Raw genomic sequence first — 12,248 nt, 5'->3', positions numbered from 1 at the left:
TGCACTTGAAATGGATGGCCGGGTTATGATATATATTATGAGCGATATGGAAATGGATCAAATAATTTGTTCCTTTATCTAAGAAAAAGTCTTTCTAGTTTGCATGGTCCAACCATCGAGCCCAAAAATCGAAAGGGACCATCTAAAATGTAATGATAGTTATACTTTCGACGGTAATTTGTTTCTAATTTAAAATAATTGTATGTCGTAAGTTATTGTCTTGGACCCACAAGCCAACCATTAATTGCAAAAATTTCATTATTTTAAAAAAATGATGAATAATATCATAAGTATCCGAAAATCCGTGATAAGTAAGCTAAAATTTTGTCTTAAGTTACCCATAATTCGACTAGTAACCCGAAATTAACAATAATTAATTATCATAAGTAAAATCATAATTATGTCATAAATTTATTTATCTAGAGGTATTATCGCGCTGCTTTTTTTGATTCTAGCCATTTTTTACTTCTAAATTAAAACTCACAATCTATATATAGTCGTAGCGCAATCCAACACCTAAATTGAATATGAAATTATGTATATAATAAAAATTAATCCACATGTGCGTACTTAAACGAATCTAAATATAAAAGTTACCATAATTTACATAAATTTTATCACAAAATCATATTCGACCATACCAAAATTTTAACCATCTTACAATGGAAAGACAAATATTTCAGAAGTTGGAACGAAGTTGTTAGTTTCAAGTTGATTTTTCCATAAATTGTTGGACACCCGTTTTTATTAATAAAATATTAAAATTGCGACGTTATTTGTAATCTCCGTTGTAATCGACGATAGTTTCTTCCTTTTAGGCGTAAATTTGCATCGATATCTTTATTTTCATTTTAATCGACGATAGTTTCTTCCTTTTAATCGTAAATTTGTGCTTAACTCTGTACTTTCAAAATAAATAATTAGTCATGCATGTTACTTTTATTTTGAATGTATACTACTTTCATTTATTTAAAAAATCAAAACAAACCAAAATTAGCCAAAAAAATACACCACTTATTTACAAGAAAAAGGCAACTGGCGGCCTCTCAGTTACTTAATTGCTATTATTTAATTACATACAAACATTTATTAAACAGAGTTGAAAGTAAAATAATAAATATATATACAAATGAAGAAAATCATTAACGGGTTAGCATGCAGTTGCAGGAGCTCGGGGCTTGGGGTTGCTCAATTTTAAGCTTCCACTTCTCTACATCTTCATTCATGCAGGCAATAAATAAAAAAATCAGCTAGTCTGCTAATTTTAAAAAAGAATTATAAAAGGAGAAACTAATATATTATATTTACATGTGTTTTGATTTTTACAAGATGTCGGCGTGTATAATTACACATTGATGTTTATGGTTTAAGTAAATAAATATATTTAAAATCAAAATATTTTATTCGTTAATCGAGATTATTCATTTATTCAAATCAAAACTATATTGTCTCTATTATGTTGGGACAAAAAAAATAGTAGTATTCATTTATCGAGATAATTCGTTAAGCAAATATTCATTTATCGATGTTTTACTGTATTTAGCAAAAAATAAATAAATTATACATTGATGTTTGATTTATGACTTATGAGTAATACTAGGATACCAAATTAGTACCAAAATTATTACAAAATAATATAGCGTAGGTATTGAAAGAAACTTTTACTTTGAAGGACACGGAGTAAATTCGGAGAGATACCCTCCTCTTATAAGCAAAAAAATTATTTACTTGAAACATATCTCCCTTGCCCGGTACAAATATCATTACTCCCTCGGTTCCCCTATATTCTTTACATTGTGGACGGGGAACCGGTACGCGTTTTAAGGTTTACGCAAAACATAATTGCCTAAATAATCTTAAATATATTCTTTTAAAATAAAAATATAATATTTAATTTTTTTTTAAATAAATAAAAATAAATTATAGAAATTATATTTTATAATAGTCTTAAAATACGTGTCAAACAATCAGGGACGGAGGGAGTATATATAAGATAGGTTGCGACAGATTATTACCTGGTAGGGATTAGGCGAAGCTGCATTAGATTGTTGTCCAATAAAGTTGTAATTGAGCTGACCCAGTTTCTTGCAGATACCATACTTTTTACCAGCTGATGCCATGACTTCACTGGAAAGATCAAGCTCCGGGAAACTTAGTCTTTTCTTTTTGGACAAATTCACCCCCGGAGAATGTGCTAGATGCTGAAATGCTGTGCTCATGCCCACCCCTACACTGATGCAGATTCCTAATGTTACCACTCCAAGGCTCACATTTTGTGTGCCCATTTGGTATCCTTTAAATCCAGTTTTGCTGTCACACAGAATGTTGCAGTTGTTAGTGTAATTGCATGTGCTACCGAAGTTTGAGAGTGATGTTAGGTGTACAGAATTGTGTATAAAAATTTATATAGAATGACATGACAATTGATGTGAGATACACGCAGTTACACCGCATTGAACCGACAAGCTCTAACTCAGGAGACGTAATCATAAATTCTCCTCTCGTGGGTTTCGAACATGTGACCAAGAGGATAGTTATCCCCTCTTTAATCAACTCAACTGAGCCAACCCTTGCGGGCTGATGTGGGATGTTTTAATTGAGCTCGTTGATGTGAATAAAAATGACTCATTCCAATTAAAACCCACCACATGTTATTATGTACAAAATTTTATACACAATTCTGTATATCAAGCATTTTCCAAATTTTAAATGTTTCGGTTTTAGTTTGCGCGTACCTTGTAGCATCGGCAGAGGCCATCGCAGTCTTCATTCCGAAAAATGATCTCCAGTATTTCTATAAATGTGTTGAAAATTATTATCATCACAATATAATGTCGCTTTTTATGAAAAACTCGTGAGAATAGCAAAAACAATATTATTTTACAGTTAAATATCATAATATTGAAAATATGAAAAATATGTAATATTGAACACGACACAACAATACAATGTTGAAAATATGAAAACGATGCAAAGTAATATTAATTTTACACTTTCGAATTCTCACGTTTAAACAGTTCTCAACATATCACACTATTATAACACCATTAAAATCAATTCTGAAATCAGAGTCAGAGATACGTTTTCTTACCGCTGCCCAGGTGGAAGCCATATTCAAAACTTGAATTTTAACAATTGTACGAGAAGTAAAAAGTATAATTCAAAATTAACCAACAATAAGCATGAATTTGTGGAAGAGCCAAAGGGTACAGCTACATTTATATATCTGTTATGCAGAAACGAAAATGAAGGAACTATTCTACATGCAATTGTATAGGCGACAGAGACTTAGTAGATGACAAGTGTTGGTATGAAATTTCGAAAATTATGTTTTCTGTTGCTACCTGCAGGTACCTGAATATAAATAGAGGGAGATTTGTGTGGATGTATCAGATGCAGAATAGATGTTAGAGATGACATTTAACAATTGTCAAATTAAAGTAGCCAATTACTGAATTTTTTTTGATTAAAATTTAGCTAAATTTTCTGTTTGAGGTGTTTCTATTTAATCATTAGTTAATAATTATAGTGTAAAGTATGACTAATTCGGTTTATGAAAAATTTAATTTTTGTATGTACTCACATTCTTAAAAATATGAAAATAAAACTGATCGATATGAGTTTTGTTTTGTATATTATCTTGATCATATCTCACGATTAAAATGCGAAAATAAAACTGATCGATGCGATGTACACAAAACTAAAAGTGATTGATGTGCTGATACATATATCTTACTCCCTCAGTCTCATAAAACTTCTCCTCTTTTGACTTCTGACACTATTCATAGTAAGCAGTTAACTATTAATTTACGTTTATTCTATAAGATCAAATATGTCATGAGTGATTTTGGATGAACTCGTTACTCAACATTATTATAAAAAAACACTTGCAAGCATGATTGCATATTAAATTTTAGAATTACAAAAATAAATACTAAAAAAATAATTAACTAGAGTACCAAAAGTTACAAATTACAGGTATGGAAAAGCCAAAGTTCTAAATCTTATTAACTAATTTATCAGTAGTTGTCGTAGTAGCAGTACTTATGTAACTACTAGTAGTATAAGTAGGTTTCCGTTGAGAGCTAGAGCTGCCGGAAGAGGCTGCAGGCTGATGATGAATCTTGCCGAATTTTCGGAAAAAAGATCTGTTGACAAATTTATCACCGGAATGTCTGATCTGCTGGGGACGGTCCAATTCCCACAAGGAAGATCTGTTCTCTTTGGAGATTTTAACTGCAGGAGAATGAACTAGTTGATGATATGCTGTGTGAATCCCCATTCCCACCGCTCCAAACACTATTCCCATCAATGGCAATAGCTCAAGTACAAGCTTCCCTCTTCTAGCTCCTCCTTTCCTACAATTACATGAATTTTTGGACCATGACAGAACATTTTTGAGTTCGAAAACTATACTAGGAAAATGTTTGGTGTACAGAATTGTGTACAAAATTTTGTACATAATGATATGTGGTGTGTTTTAATTGAAATGACCCCATATATTCACATCAACAAACCTAATTAAAACACCTCGCATCAATTGTCATGTCATTCTGTACAAAATTTTTTGTACAAAATTCTGTATACCTAGCACTACTCATACTATTATAGGCTCTGGAAATTTTATATATCACTATTAGAAACTGAGTCAGAACTGACCGTGCTCGATTTTGAAGGGATTCGATCAAATTTATAGTGGTCGGAACTGACTCTATTTTTTGTTGTACAAATTTAAATCTTTGGAAGGTTAAGAAAAAAGGAGAAAACATGCAAATGCCTGTGCTAGTACGTGTGTTTCGTCCTTGTTTAGCAATTTTTATCCATACACATGCATTGAAGAGATCATATTAACCAGGAGAGAGAGAGAGGGAGAGAGGGAGGGGGCGAGAGAGAGGGAGAGAGGGAGGGGGCGAGAGAGAGAGAGAGGGGAGAGAGAGAGAGAGAGAGAGAGAGAGAGAGAGAGAGAGAGAGAGAGACTTATTACATTGTTCGTCCCTGATGATCTCCAACATCGGAAACAGTGACCACTTTGGGAGATGACGAAACCGATGATCCAAATTGCCCATTAATCACATTCACATTTTTTGACATAGATCTCCAGTACTTCTGCATAAATGTAAATCACATCTCTAGTGTTAACACACAAATATATAGGAATCAACAGAAATAGACATTGATCCAATATTGCTTTACCACTATCTTGAAAGCCATATCTGAAACTTGTTGCCAGGAGAGAAACTGTGACACAAAACATGCACACGTACATATTATGATGTATGCATGTGTGCCTATATATATGAAGTGAAAGAGAAGATGACAAGTGTGATGAGTAGAAAACAGATAAGATTGCTTGCTTGTAGGGAAGGCTTCAATGTAGTGAGTTTGTTGGAACTTAGAAATGGGAGAGGGAGACGAATTGTGGGAATGTGTCAGCACATATATGAGTGATCATAGCTTAAAAATAGTAGATTTGGGAATTTTCTTTATTTTTAGAATAATTAAAGTTCTTGAATGAATACAAAAATATCTACGAAATGTCATATTTCGATTGGTTATTTTTATTACCGCACTAGATTAGTTCCTCTGGTTTCATTAAGTTTACTTTTATAAATATATTTAAATATAATATTTTAAAAATATTTGTAAATATTATTATTATAATTAAAGAAAGAAAAAGATATAAAATAGGGAGAAAGAGAATTACTGGAGTTAAATAATTAATGAGAAGAGAGATGTTAGTAATAAAAAGTTAATTTTGTTTGAGGTAGTAATTAATGAGAAGTGGAGGTAAAGAAAGTTAATTAATTAGCTAACTAAGCGTGGGTGCAATATTTGAATATTTATATACTTTGTTGTAGACCAGGAGTTCGAAAACTCATTGCTGGATGTGTAATCAATTACCCAAAAAATAATCCTGCCCACTTCTTTAATTTAAAGATGCATATTAAGGCAGACAAATAAGGGCATTTATATTTACACCAAATGGATCTCACTTAGCTGTTTGTTTAATTGTACTTATAATGATTCCATCACTTTACTTATTATAAACGAGTATTACATATTCACCTGTACTTGTTACATTTGCATTATCATAAACACCATCTACTTACGAAAAGGCGAAACAAGATTTTTTTCTCTCTGTTTTTTCAGAGTCGTCTTGCCCTTGTGGCAAGTTTATAAGTTTATATGCTATCTTTTCTTTCAGTCCTTTTTCATTTCAATTGAGTTAAACCATACACAATCATTTTTCACGAACACAAAGTTATGAGTCAACAAAAGAAACTTGGTTTGGAGAAACTTTATGCTAATTTATCCATTGAGGATGCTGATGAGAGTGGATTTGTTGTGGGGGTTGGAGAGATAAAGGAGAAGAAGAAAACGTTTGTATTGGTGGGCAAATTCACGACGGACAGGAGTATCAACTTTCAAGCTATGCAGAACTTGTTTGCCTCTATATGGCGGCGTAGGGAAGGAATGGAGGTACATGACCTAGGGGGATATAAATACTCTTTTGTATTCTATCATGTCATGGATCTACGAAAAGTAATTGAAGGAGGGCCATGGTCATTTGAGCAAAACATGTTGGTGTATAAGCAACTGGAGGAGATGGGAGATCCACAGGCGTTGCAGTTGAATGAGATCGATATATGGGTTCAGATTTACGACGTACCACAGGGTTTTATATCTGAGAATATACTAAAGGGGTGGGAGAATATATTGGTAAGTATGTAAAATCAGATCCTGCAAATTTTGAAGGAGCATGGAAGGCGTATGTCCGGATTCGTGTCACAATGGATATTCATAAACCGTTAAAACGTCGTATGAAAATCAAAAGAGAAGGGGGAGCATGGAGCTGGATAAATTTTAAATATGAGAGAATGGGTAATTTCTATTTTGTTTGCGGATTAATAGGCCATATAGAGAGGGAGTGTGGTATTGTTTATGAGAACCCAGATATGGAAATTGAACATGCATACGGGGTTTGGCTAAGAGCACCAAATCGTAATATTAAAATCGGAGCGGGGGCTAGGTGGTTGAGGAATATGGATGGAGGAGGACGATGGACGGAGTACGGCGGTGCAGTAGGAAATCCATCAACGGGTAGGCATGAGGAAAACACGGAGAGATTTGAGGAAAATGCTGGTATTGTGCGAGAGAAAGGTGGGGATAAGGGAGTTGTTATAATTACCACTGGAAATCAGGAGCCATATGAGGACGCAAATTATGAAATGAATTTGAGCGGGAATGGAACTAATGCAAATGTAGTAGTGGATCCAAAACGTAGACGGATTGAATTGGACCAAGACAAAAGAGATATTGGGCCTGATAATATGATTACAGATGGGAGTATGGAGAATCTAGTACATGTGCTAAAAAACTTGCAAGGGGTGGGCTCTGGATTCCAGGCCCACCGAGAATTATGAGCTTCTTAGTTTGGAACTGTCGTGGCTTGGCCCAACCACGGGCAGTTCGATTTCTTAAAGAAATCATCCAACAATTACGGCCCAATTTAGTTTTTTTGTCGGAGACTTTAGTCAAAAAAGAAAAAATCGAAAAAATATGTAAAGATATAGGGTTTGCTGATTACTGTGCTGTAGATGCTCAAGGGCATGGAGGGGGTTTAGCTTTGTTTTGGAAAACAGAGGGAGGTGTCACTGTGAGGGATGTATGTCATAATTATATTGATTTTGAAGTGGTAAATGAGCAGATTGGTCGATGGAGATACACAGGTTATTATGGGTTCCCGGAAAGAGGAAGGAGACGTGAATCATGGAATATGTTAGAAGATTTGGCAGGTAAATCTTCACTACCATGGTGTATTATTGGAGATTTTAACTATATTGTGAGCAGGGATGAGAAGCAGGGGGGGAGAGTCCAACCACGATGGCTTATGGAGGGTTTTTCTGACGCTAGTGATAGATGTGAATTAAGTGATTTAGGTTTCATTGGAGATAAGTTTACTTGGGAGAAGTCGAGAGGGAGTAGTAGTTGGGTTCAGGAGAGGCTGGATAGGGGTATGGCTACACAAGCTTGGAAGGATTTATTTCCACAAGCAGAGGTTCGAGTAGTAGATGTCACAACTTCTGATCATTTGTCGTTATATCTATACTTGAATAGGAGAATTTTTATGCCAAAAGTAAGAAGATTTCGCTTTGAGAATATGTGGATAAAAGAGAATGAATGTTTTAATATTGTCAAGGATTGCTGGAATGGGAGGGAAGGAGCAGATATAATGTCAAAGCTTTTATTATGTTGTGCTAAGTTGGAAGAATGGGGAGGTGGAATGGTTCAGGAGATTCGTGCAAAACTGAATATGTGTAGGGTAAAGATGAGAAAGCTGCGTTCAAGAAGAGATGGTCAAGGATTGAATGAATATAATGATGTCAGATGGGAGTATTTGGGTTTGTTAGAAAAGCAAGAAGTGTTTTGGAAGCAACGGGCAAAACAGTTCCGGCTCAAAGAAGGAGATGCAAATTCTCGGTTCTTTCATAAGTTTGCGTCGGTAAGAAAAAAAAAATAATAGTATACAGAGGCTGAAAGATGCAAATGGGGAATGGCAAGAAGACAATGAGGGCATTCAGCAAGTTGTTACTGATTACTTTTCAGAGTTGTACAAAACAATGGGGGGTGGGGAGGCTGGGTTGACAGAACGAGAGAACATTTTGAGAGTATCTGATCAGCAAAATAAGGAGCTAATTTTACCAGTGACAAGTGAAGAGGTTAAAGAAGCAGTGTTTAGTATGCACCCGGATAAATCACCAGGTCCAGATGGGTTTAATCCGGCTTTTTTCCAGGTATATTGGAATATAATTGGGGAGGATGTAGTGGGAGTATGTAAGGATTTTGTTGATAAGGGACAGTTATCGGAGGAGATCAATCGGACTGTTGTTTGTTTGATACCCAAGGTCAAGCAACCACAACAAATGTCTGATTTGAGGTCTATCTCATTGTGTAATGTTCTAATGCGTATTGTGTCAAAGGTTATGGCGAATAGGCTGAAGAAATGTTTGCCGGATATAATTTCAGATAGACAAAGCGCCTTTATTGAAGGAAGGTTACTCACTGACAATGCATTGATTGCTTTTGAGATTAATCATTTTATTCGGAGAAAGACTCAAGGAAAGAATGGGGTGGCAGGAGTTAAATTGGATGTTTCAAAAGCATATGATAGACTTGAGTGGGCATTCATAGAGAGTATGCTGTGTAATTTTGGGTTTGATCAGAAATGGGTAGATAGAATAATGAGGTGTATTACATCAGTTACGTATAGATTTGTCCGTAATGGGGAAGTTTTTGGGGAGGTGAAACCACAGAGAGGGATTCGACAGGGTGACCCAATATCGCCGTATATTTATATTCTTTGTGCGGAAGGTTTAAGTGCCATAATCCGAAGAAATGAAGAAATGGGTTTGATCCATGGATGTAGAGTGGCTAGGAATGCACCAACGATATCGCATCTGCTTTTTGCAGATGATTGCTACCTATTTATACGAGCACAAGAAGTGGAGGCAAAAAGTATGAAAGGTATTTTGGAGAGATATGAAAGAATCTCGGGTCAGGCCATTAATTATACGAAGTCTAATGTTTGTTTTAGTCCAAACACTACTCGAGAGGATAGGGAGAAGGTTTGTCTGCAACTTGGAATTCCGGAGGTTAAAAAAGCTGGTAAATACCTTGGTATGCCAATGTATATTGGTAAAAATAAAACTGAGGTGTTTGGTGATTTGCAAGGTCGAGTGCATCAAAAATTGCAGGGGTGGGGGAATAAGGGTATCTCAAAAGCAGGTAAACTGGTTTTGTTGAAGTCAGCAGCGCAAGCTATACCGAATTTCTGGATGAGTTTGTTTTCGATCCCAAGCTCGATATGTGATGGCATAGAAAAGAAAATGAATGGCTTTTTCTGGGGACACGGGGGAAATGGTAAAGGAATAAGGTGGGCTTCATGGGATAAATTGTGTGCGCCAAAAGCAGGTGGAGGTTTAGGTCTGAGAAGTCTCAAACAGTTTAACACAACCATGTTAGCGAAGCAGGGGTGGCGTCTCTTAACGAGAGCAAATCCATTGGTGTCAGACATTATGCAAGCAAGATATTACCCAGGTAAGGATTTTGTTGAGGCGAGTATTGGAATAAATCCTAGTTATATGTGGCGTAGTATTCTGGAGTCGCAGGAGATAGTTGTGAAAGGGAGTATGAGGAGGATTGGAGATGGGGCAAGTACGAGAGTATGGCAAGTACCTTGGCTACCATGTCTTGAAAATGGTTTTCTCACTACTACTATGCCAGACGAATTAAGAGAAGCTACAGTACAGAGTTTGATGAATGAAGAACATAATGGTTGGGACTATGACGTGCTTAATGATATTTGTAATGAGCGTGACAGAAAACTTATTACGAGAATACCAATCCCAATGAGATATAAGGAGGACTCCTGGTTCTGGTTCTTAGAAGAAAATGGAGAGTTTTCAGTGAAGAGCTGTTACAGAGATTTGCAGGGGGATCGAAATGATGGATGGGCGAGATTTTGGAATAAATTATGGTCACTTCAAATACCAAGAAAGGTTACTATGTTCTTGTGGAGAGTATGTAAAGGGTGGTTACCTACAAATCAGGCAATTACTACGAGAAGAGTTGAGGTTAGTAATCAATGTCCATGGTGCCATAGTGCTATAGAGACTGATAAGCATGTTTTGTTTGAATGTGATTTCGCGAGAACAACTTGGACAAATACTGGACTGGAACATATGCTTCAAATGGCAGTGAGTGTAACAGCTGGTGAGGTTCTGAGTAATGCATTTGCAGTAGCTACTAGAGATCAGTGTGTACAAATAGGTATGTACTGCTGGAGTTTGTGGAATCGACGGAATAAATGGGTTTGGGATAAGGCAAATGGGTCATTGTTTGGTGTGAAGGCTGCAGCTAACAACCTATTGGTTGACTGGAGAGAGGCAAGAAAGGGAGATACAAGGAGACAACAGATAGGGGAAGGGAGGATAAAATGGAGTAAACCACCAGTGGGATGGGTTAAAATGAATGTTGATGCTGCGATTACCCAGGATGAGAGAACTGGAGTGGGAAGCATTCTACGGGATGCACAAGGTCGGTTTATTAGAGCCAAGTGTAATCGTGTTGTGGGTACCTGGACACCTCGTGAAGCTGAGGCTATAGGCTTGAAGGAAGCATTGACATGGATTAAAACAGCTGGGTTATCTAACTGTATGGTGGAAACAGACTCGAAGATCCTTGCGACAGCTTGTAAGGGTACAAAAGGTGGAGCTTATTTTAACACAATAGTTGCAGATTGTGTTTTTTTATTGAAGCACCTGGAGAATGTGCTAGTAGAGTTTGTGTTTAGGTCTGCGAATTATGTAGCTGATGTATTAGCAAAAACCGCATTGTCTGAGTCAGGCTTAGGGGAGTGGAATGTCACTCCTCCTGATTTTATTCTTCATGTTTTGGATTCTGATTTGTTTTAGTTAATGCAAGTACGTTTATTTCAAAAAAAAAAAATTACCCAAAAAATATAAGTAATTTATATTGGGTGAAGAAAAATGTATAAAGGTATTTAGCAAAAAAAATGTATAAAGGCCCATGTGGCAGTCTACCGATGATAGCGCTGTTTGTTTAATATTAGTATAGATATAACCATTTCATTTCTCTTTTTTTTAATAAAACCGTACTTGCATTTAAGAAATCATATCACAATCTAATACAGTGGCGGATGCAGAAATTAAAGGATGGTGTGTCACTATCAATATATTAATGTATAATATATTTTTTTGTTATCCTCCAATATTTTTGTTCAATTAATTTTTTAAATTAAATTTGACTAAATTTAAGTTAAATTAATCATTTTTTTACTAATTCAATCAAATTTTAGTAAAAAGATATTAAAACAAGAACATATGAAGTATAATGTCTCTATTACTCTAAATTATTAAAATGTCTTGCTTTTAGTTATCAGCTACAATGAAATAGCAAAAGAATTGATTTAAGAAGATGGAGATAATGAACTTGGACGACCATAACTGTAAAAAAAAAAAGTAATCTTCCCCAAAAAATAATGGTGTGTCACTTGAGACACCATGTACACACATACATCCGCCACTGAATACATGAGATATAAAACTAGGAGGAGCCAGAATCTGACATAGAATTTGTAGCTCGAGTTAACTCATGTGCCACCCTATTCACAGATCGAAAACCAAACTGAACTAGCACGTGATTTATGTGCTTTAATAAATAAGTAC

General features: G+C 35.5%; 3 protein-coding genes across 3 annotated transcripts; 1 reads left to right on the top strand and 2 right to left on the bottom strand.

Moving 5' to 3' along the window:
• Positions 1–943: 943 nt before the first annotated feature.
• Positions 944–3,210, bottom strand: LOC141693921 (uncharacterized). Its single transcript, XM_074499108.1, has 4 exons — positions 3,092–3,210; positions 2,736–2,794; positions 2,016–2,310; positions 944–1,216 (listed from the first exon to the last, which is right to left on the bottom strand). The coding sequence occupies exons 1-4, from the start codon at positions 3,110–3,112 to the stop codon at positions 1,211–1,213; spliced, it is 381 nt and encodes a 126-aa protein (XP_074355209.1). The 5' UTR covers positions 3,113–3,210; the 3' UTR covers positions 944–1,210.
• A 689-nt stretch (positions 3,211–3,899) lies between these two features.
• On the bottom strand, positions 3,900–5,372 carry LOC141688927 (uncharacterized). The gene is made up of 3 exons (XM_074493074.1): positions 5,194–5,372; positions 4,985–5,106; positions 3,900–4,358 (listed from the first exon to the last, which is right to left on the bottom strand). Exons 1-3 carry the CDS (start codon positions 5,209–5,211, stop codon positions 3,998–4,000), a joined length of 501 nt encoding a protein of 166 aa, XP_074349175.1. The 5' UTR covers positions 5,212–5,372; the 3' UTR covers positions 3,900–3,997.
• A 2,048-nt stretch (positions 5,373–7,420) lies between these two features.
• LOC141692145 (uncharacterized) lies at positions 7,421–8,521 on the top strand. The gene has a single exon (XM_074496884.1). The coding sequence runs from the start codon at positions 7,421–7,423 to the stop codon at positions 8,519–8,521; it is 1,101 nt and encodes a 366-aa protein (XP_074352985.1).
• Positions 8,522–12,248: the final 3,727 nt, after the last annotated feature.

The sequence above is a fragment of the Apium graveolens genome, chromosome 10 (assembly GCF_009905375.1).
Source record: "Apium graveolens cultivar Ventura chromosome 10, ASM990537v1, whole genome shotgun sequence".
Classification (NCBI taxonomy): domain Eukaryota; kingdom Viridiplantae; phylum Streptophyta; class Magnoliopsida; order Apiales; family Apiaceae; genus Apium; species Apium graveolens.
The sequence above is the reverse complement of the archived record's forward strand: the minus strand, read 5'-3'. Positions and strand labels throughout refer to the sequence as shown.